General features: G+C 38.4%; 2 protein-coding genes across 2 annotated transcripts; both read right to left on the bottom strand.

The window, feature by feature from the left end:
• Window positions 1-23: 23 nt before the first annotated feature.
• Window positions 24-821, bottom strand: LOC138897701 (uncharacterized). Its single transcript, XM_070183705.1, has 3 exons — window positions 713-821; window positions 360-550; window positions 24-293 (listed from the first exon to the last, which is right to left on the bottom strand). Exons 1-3 carry the CDS (start codon window positions 819-821, stop codon window positions 24-26), a joined length of 570 nt encoding a protein of 189 aa, XP_070039806.1.
• Window positions 822-2,369: 1,548 nt separating this feature from the next.
• LOC104102822 (uncharacterized protein At4g15970-like) lies at window positions 2,370-11,443 on the bottom strand. Its single transcript, XM_070182431.1, has 3 exons — window positions 11,025-11,443; window positions 3,778-4,152; window positions 2,370-3,106 (listed from the first exon to the last, which is right to left on the bottom strand). Exons 1-3 carry the CDS (start codon window positions 11,343-11,345, stop codon window positions 2,621-2,623), a joined length of 1,182 nt encoding a protein of 393 aa, XP_070038532.1. The 5' UTR covers window positions 11,346-11,443; the 3' UTR covers window positions 2,370-2,620.
• Between the last annotated feature and the right edge of the window lie 8,609 nt (window positions 11,444-20,052).

Here is a 20,052-nt window from a genome sequence, read left to right as displayed (position 1 = left end):
TTGGCCATGGTTTGCTCGACTTCCTATTTGGCCGCTGCAAGTTCCTTGGCCAGCTTCTCTCTATCAGAATTTGCTGAACTCAACCGAGACTGGAACTCCTCTATTTTCTTGGCTTGCACCAAGGTTTTCTCTTTCAAGCTTCGGAGTTGGGCCTCAGCCGAAGCCAGTTGAGTTCGGGCAGTCTCCTTTTCAGAGGCGAGGCGGTCCATGTTCTCCATCCATTCCTCGGGCTCCGATTTCACTGCGTCCACTTCAACACGAAGCTTCTTAATCACATCAAACTTTTGCTCGACCTACGGGACCGAACTGTTAGCCATCACTCCCGAGTTAATATCATTAAATTCAAAGATTGTTTTTACCTGCTTGGCCAGCTCAGTTTGTTCTCTCCGGGATGCTTCCAGCTCGGCCCAAAGTCCTTTTACTTCTCCTTCTCTCTGCTCACTGATAAGCTTTAAAGCATCTCTCTCCTCAGTAAGCCTTCGAACTTGGCTTCGTACCGGCTCAGCTCCCCTCGGGATTGGAGAAAAGCCTCGTGATAAAGCACAGAAGCCTACAAAAATAAAAGGAAGGGATTATACAAGGAAAGAAAAACACAAGTATGAAAATTAACAAAGACAGTATGAACTTACCAGATTCAGGGCCTGTTGGGCTTCATTGAAAAGGCAAGGAACTCCCATCTCACTCGAGCCCTTCTTTGAAATGTCTAAGTCACCTGGACCGGTGGAATCTTCTACCCCGATAAAATAACCACGGAAAGGATCCTCCCCTCCATGGGCTCCTTCCCCGTGACAAATCTCCACAGCTTGAGCGTCACGTATCATCGATTGGTTGAAAGAAGGGAAAGAGGGAGAATCCCTGATCTCTATGCCCTGAGTAGGTCCTTTTGAGCGCCGCCTCTGTCTTGGGGAGCCTCAAGCTCAGTTTGCACACCGGCATCCGTAGCTTCTTCGATGGTCTCTTTGCCCCGAGGCAAAACATCCTCGGTCTCCCTCAGCTCGGGAACTTGGGTTGAAGTCCCCTCCTCGACCTCATCAAGCCTGGTCGGAGCAGTATCAACTCCTACCGACACCGAAGTATTCTAAGTATCGGTGCTAGCCCGAGCACGGGCCAACAGCCCGGAATCACTTTGTTCTTCGTAGAGGAATCCTTCTTTAGGTACAATTCTATAAAAGGTAAAAGATCTTTTGATTCGTTGATTGCCAGTTCCGTATTGATTCGTGCCGAGATCCCTATCGTAATATCCGACCAGTCACAGATATTTCGGGCTTCTGTTAGCTACCTCAACAATATTTTTCGAGCTCGTTCGAGGCTAAGGTCGACACCGGACTTAATGTTCCTCGAATGTAGTCTTTTCGACCTCGGGTTTTAGCTCAGTGGGACTCGAGGTCGATCTTGAGTCCTTGGTCGCCACGTTCCAAGCCTAATCTACCAAGTTATAGTCGAGCTCAACTTCCACCATATACACGGAGCTACTGTGAATAAGTACAAGTTAAATCATATTTTCCTTCTTGTTTAGGTGTAGGTATATTTTAGAAATTTGGAGAAAAAGAAAGGGAAAAAAAGCGTGTTTTTAGGAAATGGAAAAACTCCGATTCCTTGTTTAAAAAAAGTAATTTGTAGAAGTGAAAGCAATACGATTCTTACTAACGCTGCAAAGGCGGTAATTACATCACCAAAATATTCAACTCCCGCAAAGAGGATTTGGGGATAAAAATCTTCAGATTCTACTTCAAATTAATATTGGCAGCTCGCCTCTAATAACAACAACAGATCTAGAGATAAAGCAGCAGTATCATCATCAAGTTTATTATCCATAGTCAAGAATATAATAAGACACTCTCTCACTCCAACAACAACAACAAGTTTGAAAGAGATGAAGACGACACTGAATTACTATACTATCATTAGATCATATATATATATAGCAATATGAGCGTGCGTGTTCTTCTACACATACAATTTGTAAGGTTTTGTGCCCAAAAATGAAATTTAAAGGATTGTTGATTTGCTTTCACTGCATGCATGTTTACAACATCCTAATTATACACAATCTTTCAAAAAGGACTCTGCGTTCTTGAATTGTAAGGATAGTGTTAAAATAAAAATAAAAAAGAAACTCCTTCGTAATCAACCCTTTTTAATTCAGTCTTCAAACTCGCAATGGAATATTTACAAACATGTACTCTATAAAACGCCAATTTCAAATTCACTTGTTCTATTAGTGGAAAATAAATAAATAAGATATTCTGGAGCTACTGATCATACTTTAATTGGTACAATGATAACGATTGTCCATCTCAGATGAATTAATTCCTCCATTCAAATATATATGATTAAAAAGGATTAGGATACCAAAGGACTTATAAAGCTTTGCTCGAAGTTGTATATGTATTAAACAGTCCACTAAATAATAGAGTTCGAACCCATTAAATCAAATGAGGCTTGCTAAAATTACAAATCCAGACCTGTAATGTTCAAATCCTTAATCTGCCTCTCAAGGATACTAAAAAGGAAATTAATAAAAGGAAAAACAAAAAAAGAGGTAACATGGAGGATTTTATACCTGCGTGGACCATAAATAAAAGAAAAAAAGATTTTTCTTCTAATTTATCATCAAACTTTAACCACAGATTCTTGGAACAGTCCAAGTTTGTGGCTTTGACATCCTATCATCACCAGGCAAAGCCATAAACTTTTTCCAATCATCAATGGCCATTGTTAGGTCATGTATTTTATTTTCAAGTCCTATACAACAATTTGCATGCATTGTGCAAACAAAATTGAGATCTTTACTAGGCTCACAAAATCCCCCAAAAAGAGCAGTGTCCAAAAACCTTATTTTCAATCCAATTTCTTTAACAAAAGGGTCGTGTTTTATCATGTTTAGTACATCTTGATCCATTTTTCCTGGATGAGCCTCTCTTGCATCATACCAAAACTTGTAAAATTGGATGCTACGATTATTTGATTTCACAAAATTGAAACCTCCATTTGGTGAGTTGTCCAAATCGAAAGAATCATACCAATAATGGTCGCAAGCAATTTGGAAATCAGTGTCAGGATAAAAATGTGCAAATGGTTGTCGAAACCACAATATATCAGCATCCTGAAGAACATGGAAAAAGAATACATTACAATATATAGCTAGCACTGGAGCAATATATAAAAATTTTCAAAGTAGAATTATTGATTACTAGACACCACTTTGAAAAAGAATGAGGATATATATATATATATATCATTAATTTTTCTTATTTTTTTCCCCAAATATTCTAATGCCTATCAAGAGTAATGAAGGCCATCGAAATTCAGAAAATGGATGGGGAAGCATTCTGGGAGTATTTGGTACGACAAAAATCATTTTCCAATAAAATATTTTTCATAATAAGGCAACTATTTTATGTTGTTTGATTACCCAAAAAAAGTTTTCAAGGGAAATATTTTCCCTCACAAGGTTGGAAACAACTTTCCTTACTGATGGACGAGAGTCATTTTCCTTAGAGAACCATCTTAACCTTTTAATTTCATATCACTTGCTCCAAGCAATATTATGACATTATTATCAATTATCTTTCTCTTAAACCTACATATTTTATCATAACACTAACTGATTTGCTAGCATTTTTATTATATAGTTTATATAAATAGATATATATTTTGAAAATATTTTTCAGCCATCAACCAAACATTAAAAAAAGGAACATTTTTCATGGAACAGAACTCCCGTTATACCAAATACTACAGTAACATTTTTATTATAGAGTGAAGGAGGAGTACCGTGAAAATAAAGTTATATCCCGTCTCCAGAACAGTACGCAAAAAATCAATCCTTCTCCAAATCATCTTCAAGTAATCATCGCTCAGAAAATACGCCTCACCGGAGAAATCAACGCCTTCTGTAGTGAGAGCATAGCAGTGAAGGTACTGTTTTTCCAAGCAACGAGAATATGCAGTTTGATCCAAAGCTACAACTAAAATATGTTTCAACAGAGGTTTCGTTTGGTTCCCAATTTTAAAGCTTTCCAAGAAAAGATCAAATATGGAGTTTGGAGCTGTCCATGCTGCATTTAAGGTTGTTATTATCACTGTTTTGTCTCCCATTGCTGCTTTTTCTAGCATTTCCTCTAACTTGCTTCGCATATTCTTCGTGTCCTGAAAATGTACATAAATTTGGTAATGATTTAATGTAAAATCATTTAAAGAAGAGTTTAGCTTTTGTAAACTAATAATGCAAAAGAATATTTGCATTGTTAGGCAACCTAAAAAGATAATTATAGGTAACCGTCCAAAAAAAAGTGAAATTAATCACTTGAAAAATAAAATAGATTACCTGTATATAGACGTTGAATATTTAACAAATGATAGATTTAAAAGAAAAACTAATTTAAGTTTTCTTTTTATCGATCCTTTTAAGTATTAATTAATCAGCTCACCTGAGGATAAATTACATCAATGTAAATTAAATAATTTCACAACCATACATTGGCTACATATCCCTCTGTGTATATTTTGGGTTCCAAATTTGTTTAACTGATGGAATCTGTTGTCGTTCTAAAGAAATAATCGAAACTGTACTTTCTACTCTTGTTGTTAAATTTGCATAAGAACTATTACGTATTCACGATTTAGGATGACGGTTGTGAAACAAAATCACAGTTTTTTTTTTAAGCAAATAAACCACTAGGTTATTCACTTAATAGCTATTATATTAAATAAATCCCACAATGGGTCCAAGAATTCCAAATTGTTCAAATGAAGCAAAAAATATAAAGCAAAAAATCACAGTTGTACTTGAAGATGACAATTAAAAAAATCCGTAGGGCCACCTATATTTTGTTACTATTCAATTTCTAATTAATCAATTTGGCTTGAAAGTTCTTCCTCTAGTTTTTGTGTAGAAATATACATTTTCCTGAGTAGTTGGGGGAATTGAGACATTTTGCTTTTATGGGGAAGTCACGCGGTGAGATTGACGTTTCTCATAGTTTAATCAACACGTGAAATTAATAGGTTTTAGACTTGTTATAAAAAATTTATTATTATTATTATTATATATAATTTTATTTTAATTCTATCTTCCTTGGTATGATGATGATATAAGTTGAGTTTAATGAAGAAGTGAGAATTCATATAACCGATGATAAGTATATATATTATGTATATTTTTAGGTATATATTATATTAAATAAACAAATACTTTATTTATGTATATAACTTTTTGTTCAATATTTGTATAAATTATTAATAAATTTTGCAGGAAAAGAAAAGAAAAGAAAAAGAGGAGAAAGAAGAGTGTTCAAGCAGAAACAACAAAAAGTCCCTCAATACAAGGATGTCATCCTCAATCCAAAGATGTCATCCTCAATTCTAAGAATGTCATCAATGGAAAGAGGCACGTAAAAGAAATTGATTCAAGAGCTAGAGATGTTATCCCCAATCCAAGGATGACATCCCTAAGAAGTTTACGGGCATAATTTCCTATAAATAGGCATGACTTTTCAGTGGAAGGGAGAACAGTTCTTGTTCAGAGAACAACAACTTTAATATTGGCTTTGTTTTAGTTTTAAAAGTTATTTCTCTCATAGTAGGAATAGTATTTTTCTATTTTATATTTTCTCCATAATGGAGTAATTTTCTTTGGTTGTGATACTAGATTGTGATGACCCAAAATGTCATCTTTAAATTTAATAAGTAATTCTATATTCTAAAACCTCGAAAAGCACCATTTATCATTTTTTGACTTGCGTGCGCAGTCCGTTCAATTATTCGAAAGTTTTAATGTGAAAAATGGATAAAATGGGAAATAGAGCTTTAAAATTTAAGTGAGTTAACCTTAGTCAACATTTTTAGCAAACAGATCCGGATCGGTATTTTGACGGTTCCGATAACTCCATATCGTGATTTGGGACTTGGGCGTATGCCCGGAATTTAATTTGGAGGTCCCTAACTCAAGTTATGACTATTTAACGGAACTAGCAATTTAAAGGCTAAATGTTTCAAGTTTGACCACGGGGTTGACTTTTTGATATCGGAGCTGGAATCTGATTCTGAAAATTTAAACAACTCCGTTATGTCATTTATGACTTGTTTGCCAAATTTGAAGTCATTCCGGATTCATTTAATATGTTTTGGCACGAGAATTGCAAATTGAAAGTTTACAACTCAAAGTTCGAATCGGGGTGTGAATTATAATTTCAGTGTTGTTTGACGTGATTTTAGACCCCGAGCCAGTTCGTATTATGTTACGGGACTTGTTGGTATATTCGAGCGGGGTTCCGAGTACCCCGAGAGTGAAACGGATTGAAATCGGAACAAGAATTGGACTTAAGCAAAATCTGAAATTTTGAGTTCTCGTGTAATCGCACCTGCGAAATTTTGACTGCAGGTGCGAGCTCGCAGAAGTGAGACTTCCATCGCAGATGCGGTCTTCGCAGCTGCGGCCCTTTTGCGCAGAAGCGGACGTCGCAGGTGCGACATTTTGTCCGCAGGTGCAAAAACTCGCCTGACAGCCCTACTTCGCAAATGCGAGCTTTGTCTCGCAAATGCGAGACAGCAGGTGCGAAAATATAGCCCGCAGATGCGAAAATGCTGGGTAGAATATATAAAATCGGGTCTTAGCCATTTTTACTCATTTTAGAGTTTTAAGTCTCGGATTTGGGCGATTTCAAGGGGGATTTTTACGACTTTGAACTGGGTAAGTGTTCTTTATCATATAGTGATTGTATTTCACAAATCCATGTCTATATTCATCATTTATTTCAGATTTAAATGGAAGAAATTGGAATTTTTGTAAAACTTTCCAAAAACGAAAAATTAAGATTAGAAGGTCCATTTGATATCAGAATTGGACAAATTTGGTATGGTTGAACTCGTATCGAAACGGGTGTTCGGATTTTGCGAGTTTTTTCGGGATTTGAGACTTGGGTTCCACTGCCGAATATTTTAATGAATTTCAGATTTTTATCCGAAAAATTTGTAAATTCATATGAAATTAATTCCTATGATTAGTATTGAATATATTGAATTATTTGTGAATAGATTTGAAGCTTTCGGAGGCATATTTAAAGGGAAAAACTATGGTTGAATAATTGTTTGGAATTTATAAAGCGAGGTAAGTGTCGGGGTTAACCTTGACTTGAGGGAATAGAACCCTTAAATTGTTTGTTATGTGAATTGCATGTAAACGACGTATAGGCGAGGTGACGAGTGTCTATACGTCGTCAAATTAATTGTTTGCCTGCTTACTTGAAAAATCATAAATTATTTTTAATTATCATAATTTAATTACTATAATAATTGTTTCTCTCTTATTCCTTGTCAAAATATTAATTCTTGAATTCCTGCATTAATTGTTACATGCTATTTGAATTATGTGTTTTAATTGTTATTTGATATTTAGTATATCAAATATTAAACTGCCTATTTTCTCCCTGATTTCTATAATAAATTGTTAATTGTCATTGTTTGTTTTATTATTAAATTATAATTATTGTATGCTTATTGTCTTATGATTTTATATTAATTGTGGCGTTTATTGGGAAATTTCTTCTATAAGAATTGAATGAAATGGAAATATTGGAGGATCGGGTTGCACGCCGTAACAGACTTGTTAAAAAGTTAATATTGGAGGATCGGGTTGCACGCCATAACAGACTTATTAAAAGTTAATATTGGAGGATCGGGTTGCACGCCGCAACAGACTTATTAAAAGTTAATATTGGAGGATCGGGTTGCATACCGTAATAGACTTGTTAAAAAGTTAATATTGGAGGATCGGGTTGCACGCCGCAACAGACTTATTAAAAGTCAATATTGGGGGATCGGATTGCACGCCGCAACAGACTTATTTAATAGTCTATATATATACTTGATTGAAATAAATATATGACAGACTTGATTAAAAATGGATATATTGTGAGAGCGGGTTGCACGCTGCAGCAGAATTGAATGTGAATATATTGTGAGAGCGGGTTGGACGCTGCAACGGAATTGGTTAAAATAATAATGGATTATGATTGCTGGGTTGGTTTCAATTATTATAAATGAGTTACCTGATTTATTTATATTATTTGTTGTTATTATCAATATTGCGTACAAGTTAATGTAAGTGAACCGCCTTAGCCTCGTCACTATTTCGTCGAGGTTAGGCTCAGCACTTACCAGTAAATGGGGTCGGTTGTACTGATACTACACTCTGCACTTCTTGTGCAGATTTTGGAGTTGGTCCCAGCGGCGCACCATAGACTTGCTCGGATTTTAGCTACCAGAGGAGACTTGAGGTATAACTGCATGGCGTTCGCAGTTCTGAAGTCCCCGTCTATTGTACTTTAGCTATGTGTTTATTTTCAGACAGTTTTATTTTATTCAGACCTTTATTTGTATTTATTCTAAAAGCTCGTGCACTTGTGACACCAATTCTGGGATGGTATTTAGACACCATTGTTTGATGGATTATTTCACTATATTTTAAACTTTGCTTCCGCATCTGTTTTCTTGTTATTAATATATTTAAAATTTATTTTAAAATGGATAATATTATTCTAGCGTTGGCTTGCCTAGCAAATGAAATGTTAGGCGCCATCACGGTCCAAAGGTGGGAATTTCGGGTCATGACAATGAAGCTACAAAAGTGTTATAATAATTATCTTAATTTTATTATCTTCTTATTTTGAAATTTTCTCTTAATCATCTTTATATGCCAAGGTATTTGATATTGATTATTTCTATTATTTGATATAATTATATCACTTACTGAAATCTTTATCTTGTTATTCTATTTCTTATTCGGGAGAAGAGAAATATTTAAACAAGTTTATTGATTTAGCAAAGGCTAATCGAAAGAGGCTTTTTCTCACTTGGTGCACTCAACTAAGATAATTCTTGTTTGAAGCCATATTGCTTTAATTGGTTAACTACACTAATCGAAAGAGGTGTTATTAGTCAATTATTATTTAATGTCACTAACTGTCAATAAATTAATAACATTAAGCGTGAGCGGTGCTATTTATATATTGTTGTTATGTGAAGTGATGTCTTAGAAATAAGTGATTATTCTTTAAACAAGGTTTTGTTTCACTGTTAATCGATTGATTACACTAATCGAAATAGGCGTTATTAATTGGTTACTTTTATGTGATTTGGTTGAATTAGAAATAAGCAATCATTTCATTAAACAAAGAAATGAATAGTAAAATTTTGATTTTATTATAATACTTTGAGCTTGTTGATTCGCAATATCCCGACCTCTATATTTTATTATAAAACTATAAATATTTATTGCTTTTATTTTATATTTTTAAGAACAACTCCTTTCACCAATTTGATTCTCCCAAATAGTGACAAAGATAATACAAATTTGTAGCGTAGGTGATTCCAATATCTGTGGGACGATATTTTAAACTTTACTATAATTTGACAGGTTACGAGCAGAAAATCATATACGCTCAGAGCTCGTCAGCCGACCCTTAGGGGCTGAGTTATAATTATAATTTGACTCGCTAGGGCGTAGCTGGTTGAATTTTATGCCGTTATGAAAGAAAGGAACTATATTCCTCTTAAATTAAAAATTAGGGCGTAGAGTTATTTAATAAACAGCTAGACAGAGAGAATGCTTTATTTATTTTATCTTTTGCATATATAATGAGAAAGTCCATTATGCAATTTTCTGCTGATGAAATTCTACTAGAGCTACGTACGTTTTTTCTTTCCCCTAATTTATTGTCAAACCTTATGCATAATTAATTGCTTTGGTGCCTTATATAGGGAGTATTTATGTAGTCACTCCATGCATCTAGAATATTAGCAACTTTAGACGGCATTGAAAAGTCTTCTTATTTTCCTACATATATTCTTCGTCTTAGGAAATGCGTGGACATCTTTTGTGACTTATTGAAGAGTAGAATAGTATTTGGCAGATTTAACAGATGTGACATTTATACTTAAAACAAAAAACAATTTGCCTAAAAAGTCTCACTTTAATTTTCAAAACGTCTGATTTCGACAGATTACATTCAATATAATTATATTATACAGAATCGGAATTCATGATAAATATTTATCTAAAAATAGGACATTGTCAACCGTAAAACTATCGCACAGATATATAGTGACTAATCAGTAAATAGTAAAAAGTTTAAGGATGACAATTGAAGGTTAAGACAGCTCCTCTATTAACCTGGATTTAACACGTTCAACTTATTTATTGCTTGTTTGATATTTTCAAGTTTCTGAATCTTTTTTTGGACCACATGATTGTATGAGTTTCGTTCAAGAAGTTTAAAATTAATTTTCCAGAAGAGGTTTACTCACTGAAGAAGTGTTTGAGATTGTTCTTCAATTGAAAAATTCTTCATTCACTTATAAAACACTCAAAAATCTCCGTAAAGAAAATTAAAATTAGGAGAAACTACAACTGTGTGTCCAAAAACTTCTTTTCCCACAATCACAAACTATTTTTTTTTTCTCAATATAGATGTTGGCCGAAAAAGTCATATAAAAGATTCTGGTGAAGAATGAAAAAAGAAGGATTTAATTTATATATGAAGACAGTTTTTTTACGCTATATATCAATATAATTTAACTTATTATAACCTGCATGTAAGATCCCTTACTTTCCAACTTACTAGTCCAAATCTTTTATCAGTCATTTTTACCTTAAATTTTGTCTTTTGTCTCCCTCTTCTTTCTTTCTTACCCCCTCTTTCTTCTTCTTCTTCCCTTTTCTTCCTTGCCACCTCTTCTTGAGAAGCCGGGGGTCTATCGAAAATAACATCTCTATCTCTCCAGGTAGGGGTAAGGTCTACATACACACTACCCTCCCGATACCCCACATGTGAGATTATACTAGGTTTGTTGTTGTCATTTTTACCTTAAATTATCTTTTTGGTAACTTGATAGTGTTAAAATTCTTTTATATGATTAGTGTGTAGAAGTTAAACTGAAAAGAGAAATGGAAAAAAAGAGAGAAAACAGAGTAGCTAGACATATAATTCATGTGCATGGGAAAGAATGAATTTGAGACTTACTGTTAAAGGCTGGGTTCCTTGTGCAGAAACATTGGCAGTATTGTCATGATGAATAGAATTTTCAGCGATGGAGCCATTTGACGACGGAGTTGTGTTTCCATATTTGTAGGAGGAGTTGGGAAAGAATTGAAGAGGATAAGAAGAAGAGTGATAAAGAAGGAGAATTGAAAGAGCAACTGCTGAGAATAACACAACAATATTACGTGAAGAAAATTGTTGGTAGTGACGATGGAATTGGGGGCCATTGGAAGTGGTGGCTAATTCCAACAACTTCTCTTCGTCGCCTAAAATTTTGTTGCTTCCTCCTTCTAAATCTGCCATTTTTTATGAATGTTTAGTTCTTGGCTATACAAATGAACCATTCCCCTTAATTCTCTCATTTAAATCATGTCCAAGTCAACTTAAATATGTCTTCTCTTACTTGCTAACATGTCCAAGTCACCTCTCACTAATTCCCTTTCTAATAAGTACGTAATTAATAAATAAGCTTAGCCATACTTTCTTTATTTTTTTAATGGTGTCATTTGGGATATTTTGGGCGCATATCGTCTAATTTTTAGATATATTTTATCTCTTCTGCAAGCAGGTCACAATTAATTACTCTACCTATTCTCGTGCAAATGACAAGAAATCATCTACCAAACATGTATCAACATTAGTGATTAAAACCAAAATATTCACTTAGAAATTTTCTGATCCTCTATATATTTTCCACCAACCAAATACTAATTAAATTTCAAGACATCCCAAAAAAATTAACCCAATTTTTTTTTTTTAACCATAGTATATTGGAGGGAAATTTCAGAACATAATTAAAACTAGAGGGATAAAATTGGACTTTTTTTCAAAATATATTGATCCGTGGAATTCGCCTTATCAAGATTTTAACCGATTGAAAGCTCCTCCACGATGAAGCTCCGTTAGTATTGCGTATGGACAAATACTTGTGGCTGAAAAGTATAACATAGAATATATATATATATATATATATATATATATATATATATATATATATATATATTGTTTACCCGAGAAATCAGATAATGTTAAATTTGTGTATAGTTCTAAGGATATGTGATACCCTTTGATACAAATCGTATAGAGAGATAGAAATATGTGGATTCTTGACTATGAGAATGGGAATAATGAGCAAAAAGAATGAATAACATAAAGTAAAACAAGCATAAGGAGATATCTTTCAATATGAGAAGTGATCTTTTGTTACAGTGTATTCGGTCTATCCCTCTGCTTACAAGGATCCCCCCTTTTATAATAGAGGGATCCTACTTTATTTAAAATAAAGTAAAGCATATAGTGGAGGACCCATGATGAATTGTCTCTTCCTCGATTTCCGCCAAGATTCTCTCCCTTAGTGTGGTTGTAACGACTCTTGTCTATGAGCTCGATACTGGCTCGAACTCGTTATTGGGTCGAGCCCTCGGTTTTGGCTTGAGTTCGACCTTTGGGGTGGGCGTGGCGCATTTTCGACCTCGAAGCAATGCCTTGCGGATCAATTTGGTCACGGGTTCGATAAAAGTATCGAGCCGACTCCTCGATCAGCCTTCGGGCTCGAGGCTCGTTTGTACTGTCTTCGGAACTCATCCCAAAATCCCACTCCGGTTGCTTGCCACTCGAACTCGATCGAACGTAGGAAGGCCGAAATCTATTTCGACCGTATACAGATAGTACCCTCGTTTCTCAGGAAGGATGTAGTGAGAATTGATATGATTTTCGACGGTTCGATCGGGTTATAAGCTGACGTTTTCACAGGGCTCGATCATGACGTATGTGATATTTGTCCCATCGATTTAGTCTTTCAAGGTATTTAATGCATGTCAGACGACGGTCGGCCACCTCTGATATTGAACTGCCACGATGCAAGCCTATAAATAACCTCTCCATCTAACATTTACCACTTTTACGTCTTCACTCTTCCAAATTTTCTTACCCTTTCTCTCTATTTCGCCGCTTGCAGAGCCATCTACACCAGTGTTTGGTGTCATCAAATTTTCATTTTCCTTTGCCTTTCTTTCTCTCATATCAATGGCCAAAACTTCAAAAACTGTACCTCAGAAGGAGAAAGCTTCATCTTCACTGCCGTCCGGCAACAAGGCGCCGGTGGAGCCGCCTACCTATGAGTATGTTCCCGGCCCGTGTACTCTGAAGATCGATTTTAAGGTTGAGAATCCTTCATCTGTTCTGGGTCGATGTGAGCATGTGTCGATGTACATGTGCTCGATAACGGAGAGTCATCTCGAGGCTGTGAGGAAAGACTGCAACTGGGGTTCCGAGGTTGTGTTGCAAATTCCATCCCCCGAAGAGAGCGTCATCATCCATGTGGAGGGGTTTATAAGTGTTAACACTTACCCCTTCACGTTGGGTCCCGTCGACCCGGTGATCATTGATTTTTCAAAAGATATTAGGTCACCCTTGGTCAAATTCATCCTTATCTATGGCGTATAGTAACCTTACTTCGCTTCTTCTCCATCAAGGCCCGGGGGGTCGGGGGGCTGGATTTTTCCCTGAATCACCTCATACGATTGTATCGGCCTCAAATCTTTCGAGGACTAATCAGGCTTTATCGTCGGGCATCGAAGGCTCTGATATCGAGCATTGACGAAGACAAGGATCGGGGTTGGATGGGCCGTTATATCCGGGTGAGGATCCGTGACCTCATTCCGGAAGAGAAGATGTCGTTCCCCGAGGAATTGAATTTCGACCGTAAGTGGTTCTCATAAGATGTTGCTTCTCGTATCTTTTTCTGATTTTATCTGATGTCTTTCTCTGATATATAGCTGCCCCTTGGATGCCACAAGCAGTGCCCGACCTCGAGGATGGGGTTCGGAAGTTAACTTCGACTTCCTCTTATGCCGAACGCGCTTGGCGTGATTTGGCAAAAGGTAGATGGGAGGCCAAGAATCATGGTAAGGGTTTACTTCTCGTGTTCTTCGAAATGTATTTTATGCTCCATTCGTTACCGATTTTCTTTAATGCAGGTGTAACCAAGGATGCAGTTTTGAGGCCTTCGAGTGGTGAAGAAAGAACTAAGTCCCCGGTCCCGGAACCGGGGAAAGATAAGAAGCGAAAAGGTGTCTCTCGATTAGAGGACCCCAAGCCCAAAACTCGAAGGGTGAGGAGGAAGGCAATCGCTCTTTCGACGGACTCGGTCCAATGACTAAGAGAAGAAGAAGAAGAAGAAAAAGATGATGCCTCGACTTTGGTGATCCGATCTGCAAAAGCTATCGAGGTCGCCAGAGCTTCTGAGCCGATGGCGGCTGTACCGGTCGGGGTCGGTCCTGGTACCCCGAGTCTTGATCAGAGCGTCCTGAGCGATTCGCTTGGGACTATGACAGTGGGTCATTTGCCTTCTCTCCCAACCTTTTCTGAGGAGGCGTTAAAGGAAGCTCGAGAATTGAAGACCCCCGATATGGGCAGAGGCTCTAGTGTAGGGGACCCTTTTCGGGATTGCTTTACTGGAGTCGATGATGCCTCCGACATTGGTGACGCTTCTCTTCTCCTAGAAGAGGCCCAACATTTCATTTCTCGGGTATTGATTTTACTGTACTTGGTTTCTTTGTTCTTTTCCAAACTTGACTTGTGTTCTTTCCCTACTATGCAGGCCATTCGTAGGTTTCGAGTCAACCTCAGCCAGCGTGAGGTCGAGCTTCAGAAGGTCTCGGGGGAGACAGATGCCCTGCGGCTTCTTTTGTAGCCAAAAGAACGAGGCTATAAAGGACCTCCAAGCAGATTTGGCTAAGGCTCTTGAAGAAGAGGCCGAACTAGATAAGCAAGTGAGCCTCGTTCTATTAGAGTATGGGTTTGACTCAACTGTGAAAGTTAACCCTTCGTTATCTCAGCTGCAGCAAAAGGTTAAAAAAATCAGGTTACTTCGGGAAGAAGTCGATCAAATCAAGGCTGAATGTAATCGGTGGAAGGAGACTATCGACCACCTGGCTGCGGAAAAAGAAACCATCTTAGCCAAATTATTATCGGCCGATGTTCAACTTCGAAGCATCAAGCAAAAGGGTTCGGCTCAAGCTAAGAGGATCGAGGAGCTTGAAAAACGGCTTGCTGAGGCCAAGGCAGAGGTTGAGTCGTCGAAAGTCATGGCCAACAAGTCCATTGCCGTGTATCGGGCTGATGCCGAGGCTGATCATATGGAGGCACGAGAGGCGGCAGATACTGCCAAAACTTGAGCACACTGGGTTGCCGAACTTGCTAAGTGTCGGTCTCGGAGGGAGACCCTCGAGGAGATACACGCTCGAGGTTTCGACCTTGTTGAAGAGATTAAAAAGGCTAAAGAGTTCGAAGCTGAAGTTGAAACCTTGGCTTCTGATGGCGACAATGATGATGATGATGACGGTAGCAAGAGCGGATCCGAGAATGGGGGAGAGCCCGATAGAGAAAAAACCGCTCCTGAGGATGACCAAGAAGCTTAGTTCTTAAATTTTACGTTTGTAATCAATCATGTAGACAATTTTGTATATAGACATCTTTGCCGAGTTGCTTCTGTTTCGTGAAGACTTTATACGTGCCTTATAAATGTTTTCACAAAGATTTAAACAACTTAATCAAATTTGAAGTGATGTAGCCCTTAGGCCTATTAGTCAAGTCAATGATTTGAACTCGAAGTAATATAGCCTGTAGGCGTAATGGTCGAGTGAGTACTTGCTCGAACTCGAAATAAAGTAGCCCGTGGGCTTAGTAGTCGAGTGAATGATTCGAACTCAAAGTAATGTAGCCCGTTGGCATAATGGTCGAGTGAGTGCTTGCTCGAACTCGAAATAAAGTAGCCCGTGGGCTTAGTAGTCGAGTGAATGATTCGAACTCGGGATAAAGTGGCCCGTAGGCATAATGGTCGAGTGAGTGCTTGCTCGAACTCAAAATGAAAGTAGCCTATAGGCTTAGTAGTTGAGTGAATGATTCGAACTCGAATTAATGTAGCCCGAAGGCATAATGGTCGAGTAAGTGCTTGCTCGAAATCGAAATGAAAGTAGCCCGTAGGCTTAGTAGTCGAGTAAATAATTCGAACTCGAATATATGTAGCCTGAAGGCGTAATGGTCGAGTGAGTGCTTGCTCGAACTCGGGATGAAAGTAGCCCATAGGCTTAGTAGTCAAGTGAATTATTCGAACTCGAAGTAATGGAGCCCGTAGGCGTAATGGTCGAGTGAGTGCTTGCTCGAACTTGAAATAAAGTAGCCCGTAGGCTTAGTAGTCGAGTGAATGATTCAAACTCGAAGTAATGTATCCCGTAGGCGTAATGGTCGAGTGAGTGCTTGCTCGGACTCGAAATGAAAGTAGCCCGTAGGCTACGCAGTCGATTTTATCTTAACTCTGTTTGTGTAATAAATCTCCAAATAAAGGAATTTTTCTTGGATATAAGATGTCGGTAAAGAGGAGAACTTCCTTTGCAAGTCATACATGTGTTCATGTTTTGCGCCTGGGTTCGGGCCAACTACATGAGCATGGTTCGTTTTGACCATTTGGCTCTTACAACTTTTCCTATTGGAATCCCGTTGTTGCGAAATAACTTTCTCGCATCAAAACTTGATATATTTGAAGGCTAATGCCCCCAGTATTCGAGGTCGATTGTAAAGAGGCCTCGGATACTGTTGTAAGTGCAGCATGATCTTTGGTTGCCTCGTTAAAAACCTTGCCGAAAAATCCATTTGGGATAAAATCGATCTAAGGGAAAAAGAGTGCAACGCGTGCTTTCAGATCTATGGCGAAGGATCCATCTTAGCTCTTGCTCGGACTTCTACAGGGGTTAGTTTTGAAATGTAAATGAATATGGAAGGGTCGTACCTTAGCAGTAGTATCGTTTTAGATGTGACACATTCCAATTGCTTGATAGGTGTTTGCCGTTTATAATGTCGAGCTTGTATGATCCCTTTCCGACGTTCTCGAGAACCTGATACGGTCCTTCCAAATTGGGTCCTAGTTTTCCTTCGTTCGGATTTCGGGTATTGATGGTGACTTTCCTTAGTACTAAGTCCCCAGGATTGAAATGGCGGATCTTGGTTCTTCGATTATAATATCTTTCGATTCGCTGCTTTTGGGCGGCCAATTGGACGAGAGCAGCTTCTCGTCTTTCGTTCAATAATTCGAGGCTAGTGTTCATAGCCTCGTTATTTGATTCTTCCGTCGTGTATCAAAATCTGGTACTGGGTTCGCTGACTTCGACTCGTATCAATGCTTCAGACCCATATACTAAGGAGAATGGGGTCGCCCCCGTATTGGATTTTGACGTCATTCGATATGCCCAAAGGACTTCGGGCAGGATTTCTCTCCATTTTCCTTTAGCGTCGTTCAGCCTCTTCTTTAGGTTTTGAATGATAGTTTTGTTCGTTGATTCGGCCTGTCCGTTCCCAATGGGGTGGTATGGTGTTGGTAATATCCTTCTTATTTTGTGATATTCGAAGAATTTTGTCACTTTGCTGCCAACGAATTGTTTCCCATTGTCACATACTATTTCGGCGGGTATCACGAATCGGCATACTTCTTTCTCTCTTATTTTCTCAAACGCCTGCGCTTCAACCCATTTAGAGAAATAGCCAGTCATAAATAAAATAAATTTGGCTTTATCTGGGGTCGATGGCAGAGGGCCGACGATATCCATTCCCCATTTCATGAACGGCCATGGGGATAGGACTGAGTGAAGTTTCTCTCTGGGTTGATGGATCATTGGCACAAACCTTTGACATTTGTCACATTTTCGAACAAATTCCTTCGCATCTTTGCCCATATCAATCCAATAATACCCTGCTCTGATTATTTTTCGGACTAATGTATCGGCGCCGGAGTGATTCCCACAAGTGCTCTCGTGCACTTCGCGTAGGATGGTATCTCCCGAATCCAAGCATACTGCCAATGGTCCATCGGATGTCTAGCGTTCCATCCGAAGCCAACGTGAATCGATCAGTTTTAGTCCGTAGGGTCCTAGAATCTTTAGGGTCCAATGGGAGCTTTCCTCTCTTTAAGTATTCAATATACTTATTTCTCCAATCCCAAGTTAAGCTTGTAGAATTTATCTCAGCGTGACCTTCTTCGATCACTGATCTTGAGAGTTGAACGACAGTCCCCGATCTCAAGTCACCTTCCTCGACCGACGATCCCAAATTCGCAAGTGCATCAGCCTCACTGTTTTGCTCTCGTGGAACATGCTGTAAAGTCCATTGTTTGAAATGGTGCAAAGTGACATGTAGTTTGTCCAAATACCGTTGCATTCTATCTTCTCGAACTTCGAAGGTTTTGTTTACTTGACTTACCACCAGCAAAGAGTCACAATTGGCTTCAATGACTTCTGCTCCCAAGTTATTAGCTAGCTCGAGACCTGCAATCATGGCCTCATACTCGGCCTTATTGTTAGTCAACCTGGTAGTTTTAATAGATTGCCTAATAGTGTTACCTGTGGGTGGCTTTAAAACTATGTCCAACCCGGACCCTTTTACGTTTGAGGCCCCGTCCGTAAAAAGGGTCCATACCCTGATTTTAGCAGGAATTCTTTTTCAACTTCGGGTACGAGGGTTGGCGTGAAATCGGCCACGAAGTCTGCTAAAATTTGAGACTTGATGGCCGTACGGGGTTGATATTCGATATCGTACCCACTGAGTTCGACGGCCCATTTGGCCAATCGGCCTGATAGTTCGGGCTTGTGCAAAATATTACGAAGTGGCTAAGTTGTTAATATGCATATGGGGTGACATTAAAAGTATGGTCGTAACTTTCTAGAGGCGCTTATCAGTGCAAGTGCCAATTGTTCTAGGTGTGGATATCTGGCTTCTGCTTCTCCTAAGGTTCGACTTATATAATAAATGGGAAATTGCGTACCTTGCTCTAACCGAACTGCGACTTCTGATACTGCCAAGTATAAGCAAAGTTTTTCATCTGCTTTTGGAGTGTGAAGTAGTGGTGGGCTTGACAGATATTGTTTCAGTTCCTTCAATACTTGTTGGCATTCCGGGGTCCAAGCAAAATCGTTCTTCTTTTTGAGTAGGGAGAAAAATTTGTGACTTCGATCTGATGATCTCGAAATAAATTGACCTAGGGCCGCGATTCGTCCCGTTAGCCTTTGTACATCTTTTACACTGTCCACGATGGTGATGTCTTCGATGGCCTTGATTTTATCGGGGTTAATCTCGATTCCCCAATTTGACACCATGAAGCCGAGGAACTTGCCCGAACCAACCCCGGAAGTACATTTTTCGGGGTTGAGTTTCATGTTGTATTTCCTCAAAATCTCGAACGTTTCCTGCAAATGGGTCAGATGGTCCTCTGCGCACAGGGACTTAACTAGCATTTCATCAATATAAACTTCCTTTGATTTACCTATTTGTTCTTCAAACATTTTATTTACTAGGCGTTGGTAAGTAGCCCCCACATTTTTAGCCCGAAGGGCATCATATTATAACAATATTTTCCATATTTGGTGACAAATGAAGTCTTTTCTTGGTCCTCCGGGTTCATCCGAATTTGATTATACCCGAAATAGGCATCAAGAAAAGTAAGGATCTCGTGACCGGGCGTGGCATCGATTATGCGATCGATGTTGGGTAGCGGAAAAGAATCTTTGGGGCATTCTTTGTTTAAATCCTTATAGTCCACGCACATTCTAAGTTTGTTTCCTTTTTTGGGCACTACAACTATATTGGCTAACCATTCGGGATATTTCACCTCCCGAATGGACCCTATCTTGAGAAGTTTGGTTACCTCGTCTTTTACGAATGCGTATTTTACCTCGGACTGGGGTCTTCTCTTTTGCTTCACCGGTCTGAACTTAGGGTCCAAGCTTAGCCGATGCGTCGTTATGTCCGGTGGAATCTCTGTTATATCTAAATGGGACCAGGCAAAACAATCAATGTTATCGATAAGAAATTGAACAAGTTTTTTCCTGAGTTCGGGGCTCAACCCCGTTCCGAGGTATACCTTTCGTTCGGGCCAGTGCTCGATTAGTGTGACTTGCTCCAATTCCTCAATTGTTGATTTGGTGGCGTCGGAGTCATCGGGAATCACGAAGGATCGAGGGAC

The sequence above is a fragment of the Nicotiana tomentosiformis genome, chromosome 8, assembly GCF_000390325.3.
Source record: "Nicotiana tomentosiformis chromosome 8, ASM39032v3, whole genome shotgun sequence".
Taxonomy (NCBI): Eukaryota; Viridiplantae; Streptophyta; class Magnoliopsida; order Solanales; family Solanaceae; genus Nicotiana; species Nicotiana tomentosiformis.
The sequence above is the reverse complement of the archived record's forward strand: the minus strand, read 5'-3'. Positions and strand labels throughout refer to the sequence as shown.

Excerpts from the sequence above, each read along its gene's own strand:
- LOC138897701 (XM_070183705.1), bottom strand. The coding sequence starts at position 821 with ATGATACGTGACGCTCAAGCTGTGGAGATTTGTCACGGGGAAGGAGCC. Across the intron at positions 551-712 it reads AGAAGATTCCACCGGTCCAG|GCTTCTGTGCTTTATCACGA; the intron begins GTGACTTAGACA and ends TTATTTTTGTAG. Across the intron at positions 294-359 it reads AAACTGAGCTGGCCAAGCAG|GTCGAGCAAAAGTTTGATGT; the intron begins GTAAAAACAATC and ends TCGGTCCCGTAG.
- LOC104102822 (XM_070182431.1), bottom strand. The coding sequence starts at position 11,345 with ATGGCAGATTTAGAAGGAGGAAGCAACAAAATTTTAGGCGACGAAGAG. Across the intron at positions 4,153-11,024 it reads AAGGAACCCAGCCTTTAACA|GACACGAAGAATATGCGAAG; the intron begins GTAAGTCTCAAA and ends GTACATTTTCAG. Across the intron at positions 3,107-3,777 it reads GATATAACTTTATTTTCACG|GATGCTGATATATTGTGGTT; the intron begins GTACTCCTCCTT and ends CATGTTCTTCAG.